Source organism: Electrophorus electricus, chromosome 4, assembly GCF_041902795.1.
Source record: "Electrophorus electricus isolate QZ-2024a chromosome 4, ASM4190279v1, whole genome shotgun sequence".
NCBI lineage: Eukaryota > Metazoa > Chordata > Actinopteri > Gymnotiformes > Gymnotidae > Electrophorus > Electrophorus electricus.
In genome coordinates, this window is record NC_137500.1 from 33,489,203 (window position 1) to 33,504,900 (window position 15,698).

Sequence of the window (15,698 nt, forward strand, 5' to 3'; positions counted from 1 at the left end):
TTGTTAGTTTAATGCATACATCGTATATATATGCCAATTAACAACCCCTTCCATTCCCCAAAAGTTGATCTGAATACACATTTTTCTTGTCTTTGTCAAGAAAACTGTCTTGTATAGAAAATCCTGCTTTAAAAACAAAATCTCTGCCACCTTGTTTCTCTGACAGCATAAGCAGCTGTCCTCTGAGAGAGAAGACATGGTTGCTCATATTGAGACACTCCAAAGTAACGTTCGTCAGCTGGAAGCACAGGCACTGGAGATGCAAAAGCTAAAATCTGGGTTAGAGAAAGACCTGGAGGCAGAGAAGATTACAAAAGAGCAAAAAACAAAGGTACAAAAACAAAGTTTACAGTTGTAGTGAACGATCCCTTTTCAAGTCAGATTTCTGCTATGTATTAAGTTTAAAATGTCTGAGCATACAAACTAGTTTTCAGCTACACCAAGAATAGAATTTGAGTTTGAAAGGACTCATTTTGGGTGATTCCAGGACCACCACTGTCTGATTTTTTTGTGATTCTAGGACCACCAGTCTGCTGTTGCAGATCTTGAGGAGACGCGAGCTTTACTGCAAAAACAGGAACAGCAGCTACAGCAAACTGAACAAGAGCTGGAACAGCTTAGGAAGGTGTGTTCAGAAACCCTCACACTGGACTCAGCACCTTCATGTACCTGGTTATAGGCTGAAATCATATCATGCATTTTATCCATAGATGTTAATGTACCTAAATCTTTTTGTCATGGCCGTTGCAAACCTAAGTACTTCAAAACGCTGCCCTTGGGCTGTTTTAACAACATTAATATTAATCAAAACGCTGCCCTAGGGCTGTTTTAACAATATTAATATTAATCAAAACCCTGCTCTAGGGCTGTTTTAACAAAATTTAATAATAATCTAAACCCTGCCCTTGGGCTGTTTTAACAAAATTAATATTAATCAAAACCCTGCCCTTGGGCTGTTTTAACAATATTAATATTAATCAAAATGCTGCCCTAGGGCTGTCTTAACAATATTAATATTAATCAAAATGCTGCCCTAGGGCTGTCTTAACAATATTAATAGCTCTCATAACACTGTTTCCAGTGTTCTACTGCTGTCAAAGGCCATTTGTGATATACAGTGCTAGAACAGCCCCATGTATCTGCAGTTTCTGAACAACAATATTATTTTGTAATTCTATTTCTGCTAAATGACACTACAGCCCACTTTCCAATATCATACCTCTCCAGTCTCACTCACTGGCCATGAGACTCATGGTCTTACACCCAACCAGTCAAATCTCACACATCACAAAACGGTCTGCAGAAATAGTTGATTTGTTGCTGTGGCAGTAACAAATAGCAAGCGAAATCTAAATGGCTGTGCCCTCCCGACACATTAGTTAGATAAGCCAATGAAATGAGCTGATGGTTAGATTACACACCCCCCACCCCTCAGATGACAGAACTGAAGGACCACCAACCACTACCCCCTCCACAAAATCTCACACACTGGATATTTCTGACCTTGAGAGGTATACCATATATTAAAAAAGTGTCAAGCATAAATATGTTTTCTAATTGGCTGCATGACTGTTTATATTTGGGTCAGATCTGATGACTTGGTGGGGATAGAACTGCACATACGAGGGTTAAACTGGAAACACCCCAGAGCAATTATGCTCATGCTGAAAACATTGTTTCAAATGAAACCTTGTTTTTGTTGTGGGCGTGCGTGCGTGCTTGCGTGTGTGTGTGTGCGTGCATCTAGGATGCCCAACAGAGCACGTTGCTGGACATGGAGATGGCTGATTACGAGCGGCTAGTCAAAGAGCTCAACGTCCAGCTCTTGGAGAAGGACAAACTGCTGGAGAAACAGGAGAACCTTGCCCAGGCTCAGAGAGACAGGGAGGAGAAACTGAGCCAGGAAATGGGTGAGGACTACAGTGTCCCCATCAGTGAAGCTTCATTAGAGACTATCAGATTATTTTTCCTATAGCTTTTCATGCCAAGTTTGAAGTTTATAGTTAAATGATTCTTTTGATTACCTTTCCAAATGGAGTAATGGTAATGGAGACTTGTCCTCTTCCGCTAAAGTGTTTATCATAAGCAGTAAAGCCTGGTATGTCAAAGGAGTGAGAGAGTACTTCTGATGTGGAGGTATTTTAAAATGTTTTGGCTTTAGACTATTTTAGCAGTTATTGTATATTTGAGAAACAGGATATTTTTTGTTTATTTTTGTTTTTTTATTTAGAGACGCAAAAAGATATGCATTTAATTACAGAATTTTTATATCATGTAATTCAATTCATTACAACTGAAGTAAAGCACAGCTGGTGGCTGGTTTCATATGAAGTAAAGCACAGCTAGCCCTAATTCTAACCCTGACCCTACCCTGCAACACAGGTCAGAAACGGGAGCGTCTCAGTCTAGTGCACTTATGCTTCCCTAAGAAGCTTTTTATTGTTTTTTGAGCAGGTTAAATAAGTGGTGAACAGAGAGTAAGGGATTGAAAAAACTCAACATTTATATCAGCCAGACATATTAATTATACTGTTACATATTATACTGATACATATTATTTATGCTGATTATTTATACTGATTTTTCCCATCTTTCATCTGGGCAACATGGGCCATCTAGACACAACTGACTTCTAATCTGTGGTTCATATCTGGGGTTATTTAATTAATGTTCAGTAGAAATTGAGGGGGTTTGAAGGGGTCTCTGAATACATCATGACACATTTATTTTGATCTTGTACCTGAAAATAACTCCAGAGTTTGTGATTAAGTCAATAACTATGGGAATAGTCTTTCACACCAGAGGAATAAAATGCCTGCATGCAGTGATGTGGTTTAGGGTGTTTCTCTCTCATTGTCCCCTGAGATGTTCTCATGCTGTTACTTGCAGTTATGTCAAAAATGACATTTTTATGAGAATCTGATACACGTTTACTAAGTCTGGGTCTTAGCGTTATCACAGTATCACAGTACTGCCCAGTAATACTCAGTATCACAGTACTGTCCAGTAATACTCAGTATCGCAGCATCACGCAGTATTAGACAGTATCATAGTACTATACAGTGTTAGGCTTGGTACGTTTTCGTTATAGTTCAGAGACTCTCAAGCTCCAGTTAGTTGCTGATGTAACCAGAACCCCTGTCACATCCCATTTCAGCATTACAATTAAACAATTCTTTTTTTGTTTTTTCTTCTTTGTTTACCTCAGAGTCTCTGAAATCACTTGTGGATATCGGAGAAGAAAAAAACTCAAAGATGAAACAACTGTTGGTGAAGACCAAGAAAGATTTGGCAGATGCCAAGAAGGAAGTGAGTTCTGTATGGTATAATTTACCTGTTCACACCAGATTTTATTGATCATATTACCTTAAGGTAATACACAAGATATCTAAATGATGTGTCATATTTTAGACATTTGCCATAAACTCTATTCTCCACTAGCTATAAATCACGGGCAGTTAGTAGTTTCACTGTATTTTATCAATGTAACTGCAATTTTGTTTGTTTTCCAAGTATTTATTTTCTGTAGGGAAGTGTAGAGCAGTGATGGAGTGTCCAATAGTAACATACAAAGTCTGTATCGGCTTTGATGTTTTAAAAAAGCCTCTGACTGCTTGTTTTGCAGGAAGCGTCTCAGATGATGATCCAGTCTTCTCTGAAAGGAGAGCTAGAGGGTAGTCTGCAGCAGCTGGACGGCTATAAGGTATAAGGCTCCAGGAGGTCTGCGAGAACTTTAAGGTGTGGATCATAGAGTGTGGGAATTATTGTGAGAAATGACTGTGTCTGCCTGTCTCAGATTCAGTGCAGTGAACTGCTGGCAGATCGGCACAGGCTGCAGGAGCAGTTAAAGTCACTGAGTGACCAGCATCTGAAGGCAGTCGGCACCTTCCAGTGCAACGTCAACACTCTGCAGGAACAGCTCAGTTCTACAAAGGTACTCAGTTTTCTCCTGTTACTTTGTCTGTGTAACAGTACTAACTCTTGTTGGAGCTCTGCCTGTCCTGTAGTGTTGTTTCATTACCCTGGTACTGGCACTGTGTGAATCCCATATAAGACAAACAAAGCGGGGATATCTCATTAAAACAGGAGGCTGTTGAGCCAGGACCAGGGAACAGATGCAGAAGCTGCTGGAGTAAAGCACATTAGAATGATGAGGAGAAGCTTTAGGGTCAGCACGTCACATTCACTTAGAGCAATGAGAAGCTTTAGGGTTGGGGTCAGCTAGTCACACTCACTTAGAGTGGTGAGAAGAAGCTTTAGGGTTAGGGTCAGCACATCACACTCACTAAGAGCAATGAGAAAAGGTTTAGGGTTAGGGTCAGCATGTCACGCTCACTTAATACAGTTATAAACAAGGCAATAGCAAACACACACAAAGCTGGGAACACAAGCACACTGAGCTGGACTGTCTGGGGTCCATAAGCACTGGGTTGGGAAGTGAACAGTTGTTCCCTGCATCATGCTGATGAATGAGAGAGACACGGAGCCATCCATCCCACACACAGAGCAGGGCAGATGCTCTCTGTGACCCTGTCAGCCTCGCCTGGCTTTGGCCCTGCCGGATCTACAGCTAGTGCCCTTGTGACAAAGTGCAAACTCTTAAACAGCTGCACCACTCCAGAGCTCAGATGGTGTCTGCAGGTGCACGCATATTCCAAATAAGAAAAATAATTAATAAAAAATAAGACTAATAATGTCTGTATTACTGAAAAAAGCTGTGGTCTGAGTTTTTCTTCCGTTTGCAGGCCGAACTCTGCTCGACAGTGTCTGAGTTTGAGGGTTATAAGGTGCGGGTGCACAATGTTCTCAAGCAGCAGAAAACCAAAAGTTCTGCTCCATGTGATGGAGAATTTTCAAAACAGGAGAGGTGAGATTTCAGTTTCCAAAGTTGGCTTATCAGAGTCAACACACTTTTCATTTATTAAATTGACTTAACAGAGTTGAAGCTTCTTTTCCACAATAAATGCCTCATTGACCCCTTCATGCCGGTTACAGTTTCTTTTTCCACAGCTTTGGTCCTGGAAATCAGGGCCAGGAAGTATTTGTGGCAGTGAGCCACTCTGGTGGCTACATGGGTCTGACAAGAATTTTGGAGTTGTTTGAAATGTTTTTAGTGTTTCTTTTTATGTCTGCAAAGCAGTACAGGACATATTCAAATACTGAATGTCAACGGGAGAGAAGTGACCCGATCAGTGAATCCCTGAGGTTTACCTCCGTTTGCGTTAGACCCAATCAGTGAATCCCTGAGGTTTACCTCCGTTTGCGTTAGACCCAATGATGTGAATCCCTGCATCATTAATCCATCCCAGACGGAGAGGTCTGTGGCACTAAAAAGGATTAGAGGACCGTTTGTAAGCGTTCAATGCCGAACTGTGATCTTGTGAAAATGCAATTAGAACTGTCCGTACTCAGAACCATTCTGCCCTACAGAGGAAAAAGACTTTAATATTTAGTTTTAATATTACACAAAACGTATTTGACCCCATGTCCTGACAAGGTATAAAACCAAATTTATGTACCTGTGTGTGTGTGTGTGTGTGCGCGTACGCTGTCCTGATCAGGGAGCACATGGACAGTATGATGGAGCAGCTGCGTTCAAAGCTCCAGGAGAACCAGCTCCATCTGCAGAGCAGCACTGCAGAACTGCAGCAGCTGCAGACAGAGCACGACCTGCTCCTGGAGCGCCACAACAAGATGCTTCAGCAGACCATTGCAAAAGAGGCTGAGCTGAGGGAGAGGTGTGTGTGGGGTGGGTGTGGGGTGTGCATGTGTGTACCTGGAGGTGTGTACGTGTGTGGGGGTGTGCATGCGTGTTCCAGAGTGTGTGCATGAATGTTAAAAAGTTGCTCTGGGATGCCATTTTTCCTGTAGGGCACTGATAAATTATTAATATGCCACCCACCATCAAAGAAATATAGAAATAGGAGAAAATAAATAGTAATGTTCTACTTGATCATTTAAAAATAATTTGACTTATCATATTTTCATGACTCAAAAATATTTTTAGTTTCATTAGAAATTATTAAAGGCTCTAAGAAATCTGAAAATCTAATTAGGCGTATGTGTTTTCTACTCATGGTCTCCCTGAAAAAATTATAATTTTGATATTTAGTAGCTGGGCTGATAGTTATGGAACTGTCTTGTTCAACTGTTTGCTTCTTCGTGTCCCAGGCTGCTGACCCTACATTCAGAGAATTCAGCGCTGAGATCTGAGCACAGTCAGTCTGTGGCTCAGCTGACGGCACAAGCCGACGCCCTGCGCAGCAGCTTCCGTGAACAAGTGCACCATCTACAGGATGAACAGCGCAGCACAGTGGAGATGCTGCAGCAGCAGATAAGCAGGCTGGAGGCCCAGCTCTTCCAGCTGCAGAAGGAGCCCAGCAGCACAGGTACCAGTGTACCTGGGTGCCAGCAGCACAGGTACCTGGGTGCCAGCAGCACAGGTACCTGGGTACCAGTGTACCTGCAGCAAAGTTTCCAGTGAAGCAGTACTTCAGTGATGTAATGCTTATCAAAACCATTCAGTTTGTAATGTTCACAGTACAGTCCAAAGCATTATATGAGTTTCTTTGCATAGTAATTAAAGCATAGCATGAAAAATATAGCAAGGGGCAAATCTCTTTCCAGCATTACTAGGACTAATTAAAATATTTTATCATTCCATTTAGAAGATAATTAGTCATTTAGAAGCTGAATAGTCTGGGAATAAAGTATTTTTAACACTGAACAGTCGACTGTGCTGCCCAGGATGTACTAGAGGAACCACAGCACAGCACACTAGTGCCACCCATACACTAGCTCCACCCAACCAGTAGCTCCACGCATACAGTAGCTTCACCCACATGGGTCTCATTAATTGATGATGAATTTAATCAGGCCAGCAGTAGGAAACCCTGAGCAGTGGTGGGACTGACTGGAGAAGCACAGGTTTACATCAACAAAAATATTTAAATAATAAAGTCCAAGCAAACCAGTGACTGTCCCAACTGGTTACTACAGAGAGCATTTTTCAGAGATCCCTCATATTAGAAACCCATAACCTCTGACCTTCCCCAGGTTCAGCACCTGTGCAGCAAATTCGGAAGTCTCTTCCAGACAGGAAGCTTGCAGACATGGCTGTGTGTGAGCTGCAAAACATGGCTCGAGAGGAGGGAGAAGGCATGGAGACCGCAGAGGCAGAGCTGGTGTCCACTTCAGACAGCGCCCCACCCACACTGGAGCAGCTGCTCAGCTCCCCAGACCCCAAACAAGGTAGACGCTCTGCATGGTCAGCATTTTTTGTTGTCATGTTTACTTTAGACAGAGGTGTTGTAGTGTGGTCCTGGAGGGCCAAAGTCCAGAAAAGTTTAGCGATAGCTCTGCACAGACACACCTAGTAAACCTGGCAGTTGATTGAAGAGTTGAATCAGGTGCGTTTAAGCAGGTCCGTCACAACAGTGCTACATTAACTATTACATTATGTAATATTAGTTAATTATGTAGTACTAGTTAATGTGGCACTTTGGTTTCAAACCCTGGTCTGATGGGGCCTTTCCAGTGCAGTTTGCTGTTTGACCTGCTTAAATGCAGGTAGCACAGTTTTGCTTCTGATACTTTTAAAGTTGCTAATATTATAATAATTTGAAATGAGCACCCATTCCAAACTACTCTAATGCTTATGAAACGTACTTTGATATACATACTTACTTTTTATACTGTGAACAGATGCTACAAATCAGTTTCTTCTGCTTCCCCATAAAAGCTCATCTCCATGTTTCCTCATTTATGTGTTTTTTACACACTTTAAGCAGTGAACACAGGACATGTTTAGACCGAAGGCCATGAAATCAGAACAATGCTGTTATTTTTAGTTGTTGGTAAAGTTTGCTTCTGGGTCTGAATATCTATCACAACCTTTATTTTTTAAATGTAACAAAAATATTTGATATATAGTTAATTGTGTGTATGTGCGCGTGTGTGTGTGCACTTCTGCATCTGTCCATGTGTATTGTGTGTGCATCATTGTGTGTGCATATACATTGTATTGTGTACTGCCTATTGTCTATATATTTATGCATGTCTGTGTGTATGTGCGTGTTCCTCTGTGTGTCTGTGCGCATATGAGCGAAGAGCCCTTTGTGTGGCAGGTGGAGCCCACTAAAGATGATCTGAGTCAGAGACTCAGTACTGCCACCCGCAGTTTGGAGCACATGAACAGCCTCCTGCATGAGAGTGAAGCCACTAACGCCGTCCTCATGGAGCAGATCAGTGTAAAAACACACACACACACACGAACGCCGTCCTCATGGAGGACATCAGTGTAAGCATGTGTAAACCCACACACTAATGCTGTCCTTGGGGAGCAGATTAGTGTACGCATGTGTGTGTACCCACACACACACACACACACACACACAAACACACTAATGCTGTCCTCATGGAGGAGATCGGTGTAAATCCATGTATACAAACATGTATATAAACTTACACACGCACCCACATGCACACATGTTTACTCCTCAGCACAGCTCTGTGTGGAAAGACTTTGAGCGTGTGAGCATTATGAATAACAATGATGATCAGCCCTGTATAATGAAATTCCCACCAAGTACACGCTCAGATTATAAAGGTCCTCATGGTCCTCAGTGTTACAGTGGGACTGGTTATGTATAACACAAATGACCAAAACAAGGAAGTTTTAATTATTTAAACAACAATTTTTTGTAATAATCTTTTTGTAATTTTTATCTATGATGGTGGTGACTAGTGGTATAAAACATCTGAAAAGTTCTGACAATCCATATGAGAGCTGAGGACCAAGGAAGCTGTTTTGTTGTAATGAAAATGTGAAATTACAAATAAATGCCAAATGAAGTCAGTCTGACATCCTGTGTAGGTCCTGAAGAGCGAGCTACGGCGTCTGGAGCGGAACCAGGAGCGGGAGAAGTCTGTGGCGAACCTGGAGTACCTGAAGAATGTGGTGCTACGCTTCATGCTCCTGCCTGCGGGCAGTGAGAAACAGGCCCTGCTGCCCGTCATCCACACGCTGCTGCAGCTCAGCCCTGACGAAAAGAGCAAGCTGGCAGCCATCGCGCAAGGTACGCGCAACTGTATGCTCGCCCGTCCCCGTCCACTTGCTTGCAGCCGTCTACGCACACTGCAGCTTTAAAAAGTTAAAAGATGTGCTGTCATTCACTACCACAAAATCAGAGGCTCAATTTATTTAGATAAAACAAGACAACCAATAAATTAAAAAGACAAGATAATTCATATGGAAGCAGCAGTTCATGACCAAACTGTTAATACATATTTACATATTCATATGTACAAAATAATTTGCTCCATAGGTTAATCTGTCCCATGTCTTAATCTCTCTCATGGCGTAATCTGTCCCATGGGTTAATGTGTCCCATGAGTTAATCTCTCTCATGGCATAATCTGCCCCATGGGTTAATCTGCCCCATGGGTTACTCTCTCGTGGCATAATCTGTCCCATGGGTTAATCTGTCCCTCGGTTTAATCTCTCTCATAGCATAATCTGTCCCATGTATTAATCTCTCTCATAGCGTGATCTGTCCCAAGAATGAATCTCTCCCATATCTTAATCTGTCCCATGGATTAATCTCTCTCATGGCATAACCTGTCCCATGGTGCAGGTGAAGAAGAGGCTGCACACTCTGGAAGGTCGGGTTGGACCTCATACCTACACAGCTGGTCTGGAATCAGATAGGACAAAGCCTCAAGATGGATCCTAATATCAAACACACTCCACACTTACTTCACTCACACACACACACACACACACACACACACACACACACACAGACATCTGTTAATAAAATAACCGGTAGACTATTTACAAAAAGATTATTTAGTGTGAAGGGTGATGCTACATCCTCTCTGAGTTAGTTATGTGAAACATTCACACTGTTTACAGGTTGCACATAATGACTTATGACTCACATTGTTCTGTTTTCTCCTGAAAGTCGTGAGCTGTTGTCTTTGTGAGCTGGGTTTTTTGTTTTGTTTTGTGTTTTTGTTTGTTTGTTTGTTTGAGATAGACATTTAAATTAAAAACTCCCTGAAAATTTCTTACTGTGATGAAATTCACTCCAGACATATTTACTTAACTACACCACCACCAGATCCACTGATTGTGCATCTGATCAAAAACGTCTTTTGGTCAAGTCTGTTATTGTTATGTTAATATAACAAAGCCTCTACCATACAATCTAAAACCTGGAACACAAATCACAGAAAAGGGTCCACAATCAAGTCTGAAGAATTAAGAGTATTTTTCACTTTTAATTTATTTAAGTTGTATACCTTGTCAATGTAAATGCATCATGTCCTATTTTAATTAAACCATCAATGAATCATAGGGGGGTGCAGCAGATTGTCAATGCCAGTTTTACTTAAATATTGGTAAAATTGGTAACCCTTTTGTATCTGTTATAGCATTGTTGGTGCTGTCTGTGAAACTCCGTTTCCTGAATAGCATACTATTTATATAACTAAGATTATTAAATGTGACAGGAAACTTGAGTGGTAATACATGTGTGTAATATCCTGGCAGAGCAGGTAAAGCGCGGTGCTGGGAACACTGAGGTCACGGGTTTGATTCCCAGTGTATAATCATGAGTAGGTACATTTTTCTGGATTAGTGTGTCTGCCAAATGTTCAAAGGACTGTCAAAGTGGTCTTCATTTTTTTCTCAAGTCACAATTTGACAAATCTATGCCTGGTGTCTGACACAGGTCAAGCCATGTGATTTGAGTCCTTCATTTCTGATGAAGCAGCACTTAGCCACAAAAGTGAGTCAAATTGAATTGAACTCATCAAAATAAATCTTGCTCAATTGTCCTATAAGTACCTTTTCCATTCAATAACAAATACATGCAATAAGGAAAATGAGATTGTAATTATTTTTTTAAATGGTTTAAAAGTCATATGAGATGTTGAGTGTTATGAGAGATCTCATATTATGAGATGTTGAGTGTATGAATGTTGAGAGGGAATCAGTGAAAACTAAATTTTCTTCACTTGCTGGAATATACAGTCTCATAATTCCCCTGTAGTTAATTTCATGTGTACAAGAATGTTTAATTTTCATGATAAAATCAGTAAAATTGTGACAGGTGAGGATGCCTCTTGACTCACCTACAGCAGGCTGTTTGATAGCTGTATGCTCGTATGTTTTCCAAAAAAAGTGAAACATGACTGCATGCAACAGAATGAAAGGAACAATGGTTTAGTCATGTCTCCTTGCCTGTACACCTGTAGCTTAATTTGATGAAGATAAGCCAAAATATAACCTTTATATTGTTAGAAATTTATGTAAATGAATTTTATACAAATGAATTATAAATTCATGTATATGAATCCAGCCAACATTGTTTCTATATATAGATATATACCTGTCCCCAGGTGTGTACCTTTTTGAATGTTTTCTTTGGCTTTATTTTTGCATGTTGTGCACCAGTCAAACATGTCCCCCAGACAGTACCCAGGGAGTAGAGGGAGACAGACAGACGAACAGTACCCAGGGAGGAGATGAGAGAATTCCCAATGCCACAGTACTGGCTTCATTTGCTACATATTAATATGAAGTCAAATCTCATAGGACATAACAGGCTGCACCTTCTTCTACCGGGGGGGTTCACACAACTTTAGGTTTCTTTGAAAAGTGGTAAGCTCTCAACATGCTGGGGAAATCCACATATAGACTCTCTTGTCCAGAGTAGCTTACAATAGTGCATTAACCCTTACCCTAGTACCTTAATCCTTACCTTAGTGCTATAACCATAACCCTAGTAATAGAACCATGTTCGAGAAAATACCCACCAGTAACAGCTGAATTTTTAAGTATATATTATGAACATTAGAAAGTGAAGATGAGAAATAATCAGTTTCCTAGAAGTGTCTATGGATTGTTTACATGTCTAAGGTTTGCCTCTTAAAGATGTTAGTGTCTTGATTGATTATGAAGTGGCATTGCTTCAGGGATCGGCTTGGGAACAGCCACACGTGTAAGTGTTATCTTGAGTGAGGATGAACCCACTCGTGTTATGCATTTAACATTCCTTGATCTACAGTGTTAGGTCTGTACTGGTAATGCATCATAAAAGGGTTAGGGTCATTACCACCCACAGTGTTAGGTCTGTACTGGTAATGCATCATAAAAGGGTTAGGGTCATTACCACCCACAGTGTTAGGTCTGTACTGGTAATGCATCATAAAAGGGTTAGGGTCATTACCACCCACAGTGGACAGTGCAGTGGCCACAGACAGGTGCGTAATAATCATGACCAGCGATGTCTGGCTGGAATTGTCCATGTGAAAGGAAGAGCAACTATGGCAGAAACCACATCTACATTCAGTGCAGGAGACCCCACATGCATATCCCACTGATCAGTGCAGTGTTCTTTAGCCTAATGAGATACAGGAGCAAACGACTCACCAGAGACCCCCTCTTAACACCACAGTGTTGGACACAGTGCCTCACCCAGTCTCATGAGGTTGCTAACTGGGCCAGAGGACTGGTAACATGGTGTGGTCTGAAGAGTCACGGTAGTAATCAGACTGATGTTTTGTGTGTGTGCATACCCCATGAACCCCATCTGGCAACAAGGCACTGTGCAGGCTGCTGGTGGGCCCATGCTGGTGAGGGTGTGTCCTCATGGCAAGGGTTTGTCCACTGGTCCACCTAAACACGCCATTGGCCGGTGCTCAATACATTTCACTACTTGGTGACCATTTGCAGCCCTTCATGGACTTCAGATACCAGAGCAATGATGGGATATTCTAGCAGGATAAAGCATTGTGCCATCTGGTCCAAGTTGGCCAGAAGTGGCTTGAGGAGCATTCTGGTTAGTTCTGACAGATGATGTGGCTGCTCGTTCACCTCACTTGAGCCTAAACAAGCATTTATGGGATGATGTGGAAAGGTCCATTTGCACCTGAGATCTTGCACCTACAAATTCCTCAGAGCTGCAGTTGACTGTGCAGACAGCATGACTCAGCTTGTTAGGTCATCTGAAGAAGTTGTGCTTGTACTCAGGGAATAATTTCAGTACAGGCCAAACTTAGACTGTGGATCAGTCTGTAAGACATCCATTTGCACAACACTGAGTCAAACTGTGCCCATCCATTAACAGAGAACTGTCTCTATCACTAAAGAACTATTACCTGTCTACATAATACGACCACATTTTTCCCTTAACCTCTTAACAGCTGTCAGTGCAGGATTGCTCAGGAGTGCTGCAGGTGACAGGGTTTCATTAGGGCTTAACAAATGACCTCCAGTACAGAAATCAGTCATATTCAACAGGCTGTGAGTCTGGTCTCCTCATATGTGACGGCACGGGGTTCATCTCTCATGCAGCCACCGAGTTCTGGCAGAGCAGATGCTTTTTCAGTCTGCCTGTAGACTGACGTTATAAATATTCATTGGTAAATTTTGCCTAAGTGTTTGTAAGAATTCCCATGTGCATTAAAGGAATATTTCAGAATTTTTCAACTAGAGGACTAGAGGACTTCCTTAAGATCTGTCAAGTTCAAGATGGAATCTGTGAAAAAATCCATAATATAGAAATAATTAATTAATTAATGTAGGAACTCTGTTCTATCCTGTATCATGTCATAACACAGAGCATAACATTTTTTCTACATGAGTGACTTCACTGAAAATCAATAGGTATGGTGGCAGGAAGCTATGGTTATAGAATAAGGGCAATGCTGTAATACTGCCCCAGATCTCTGTCAGCTGCACATGTAGCACATGGCTGAGTATCACTGACAATATTTCAATATGTTTCCTTTATTTACCTGAAACATATTTAATATTGAAAACCTGGGGCAGTTGTTGAAACAGAGAGTAGATGAGTATATGAAACATCACTATTATTTTTCATGTTTTTTCAGAACATAATTATGAATTCTTCAGTCAAAGGTATTTGCAAATTAGCTGTAAATATGCATGATAACATTTTAGAGATGGAACTACTTGTCCAGAGGGAAGAGCTTGTAATGTGGTAATATTATCCTACTGTACATATAGAAGTAAGCACAATTTTCCTAATCATGCAGGGATACCTCACAACCTTAGGGAAAGTGAAGGATTTAGAACATAAGTGATTCAACAACTACTTATAAATATTTTAATTGAGCTAAATTTTGTTCCTACCAAACAGAACTGCCATATGGCCCTCCAATGTTATTCTGCAGGTTATGATAGATTTAAAGTTTCTGTTTTCTTTTGTTTTTGCAATATGTGCCCAATCAGGGTTTTTCCCAGCATGTCCCAGACTCACACTACATGGAGAGCCACTGAAGCAGCCGGCCACCACTGATAGACCCCTGCTGAAGTAATCTTGGGTTCTTCTTGATAGCCTCGTGCACACACACTCCTGCCCGTTATCATGATTGACTCAGGAAAGCAATCACACTCCAGCTGGGTAATTATGTGCAAGTATAAACTAATCAATAACTGATGACTTACTGTATGGGTGCAGTCCCCAACCCCAACTGCAGTTAGTGCTGTCAGGCACATTAATCACCAACAATAGTAGTCACTACAAATTCAGTGTATTTTCCCAGTTTAATTGTTCTGAGTAAAATTAGAATAGAATTGCCTATGATAAAGTGCCTTTGGAATCAAAACAAATTTTAAAGCATTGTGTGAGTCTAAGTAATGAAATGAAATTACAGATGTATACACTGTGTATATGGATACAGGCATGTTTGCATAGGCCTGTGACTAAGTTCCCAAGGGGACTCAAGGGGAGAGATTCAGTTTCCTCTTTCTGAAAGTTCTTCCTTTCAATATACATGACTAAACTCAGATGCATCGTTTCACACACTTTATACATGCCATATAATTTGTGTGTACATACATATAAATGTGCACATTGCTACGTGCAATGTTGTGTTTGCCTGTTTTGGTCTTCTCCCCCCCTCCAGATGACCAGGTGACACATATTCTGTCCCATCAGCCTCTCAGCTCTCTGGGGGGTGGAGACATTTGTTTAAATACTGGCTGAGATAGAGAGGATGAGACACACACACACCCATACAAACACCATGACATGACTTAACCCTTGTGACGTAACACCATGACTTAAGGGTGAAGAGAGACACTTTGGTTATTTTTGCACAAACACACTCCTCTTAGAGATGGTTGCTAAATCATAGCTTCCGTTTCATTTTGGGAAGGTGGGTTTTAGACAGAATATCAGGGGTGTGCTCACATATTGCATCATATGGTTACCTGTGTAGAGCCGCAAAAGGTTAGGTGTGGGGCTTTTCCCCTGTACTGTGCTCTATATACACACATCTGCACTGTTTGCAGAACAACTCATTCATGAAAGGAGTTGTGCACAAGACAACTAAGTACAGCAGTGATGTCATAAGGGTAGTTACTGCAGGGAAGTTACCTTGCTAAAGAATGTTACCAGGTTGCCATCTATCAATGCATCTATGCATACATCAAATCTATTTTAAGAGAGGCACTGTAGTTATAATAAAATGTGCTTCTTGGTTTGCAACTGAGACTAAATATGAATGACAGAATAAATAATGTGTAAATCTTATCATATTTCTAACTAAAAGTTGATACTCGGATAAAAGCTTGTAAGCAAACATTTCCACATTTCCCCCAGGACACGTGCATGTTCCTCTGGTCCTTCATTAAAAATTCTGTTGTGTGATTTTGATGCTCC

At 41.2% G+C, this 15,698-nt stretch overlaps 1 protein-coding gene across 1 annotated transcript in view; it reads left to right on the forward strand.

The window, feature by feature from the left end:
• The window catches only part of ranbp2 (RAN binding protein 2), a 44,040-nt gene extending 33,192 nt beyond the window's left edge, over positions 1-10,848 (forward strand). Inside the window, exons 11-23 of the mRNA XM_027005655.3 lie at positions 167-331; positions 521-625; positions 1,748-1,910; positions 3,209-3,309; positions 3,626-3,703; positions 3,797-3,934; positions 4,746-4,867; positions 5,562-5,738; positions 6,172-6,389; positions 7,057-7,251; positions 8,110-8,249; positions 8,876-9,077; positions 9,636-10,848. Of these exons, the coding sequence (XP_026861456.2) occupies positions 167-331; positions 521-625; positions 1,748-1,910; positions 3,209-3,309; positions 3,626-3,703; positions 3,797-3,934; positions 4,746-4,867; positions 5,562-5,738; positions 6,172-6,389; positions 7,057-7,251; positions 8,110-8,249; positions 8,876-9,077; positions 9,636-9,709 (1,878 nt within the window). The 3' untranslated portion in view covers positions 9,710-10,848. The remainder of the gene's footprint in view (positions 1-166; positions 332-520; positions 626-1,747; positions 1,911-3,208; positions 3,310-3,625; positions 3,704-3,796; positions 3,935-4,745; positions 4,868-5,561; positions 5,739-6,171; positions 6,390-7,056; positions 7,252-8,109; positions 8,250-8,875; positions 9,078-9,635) is intronic.
• Positions 10,849-15,698: the final 4,850 nt, after the last annotated feature.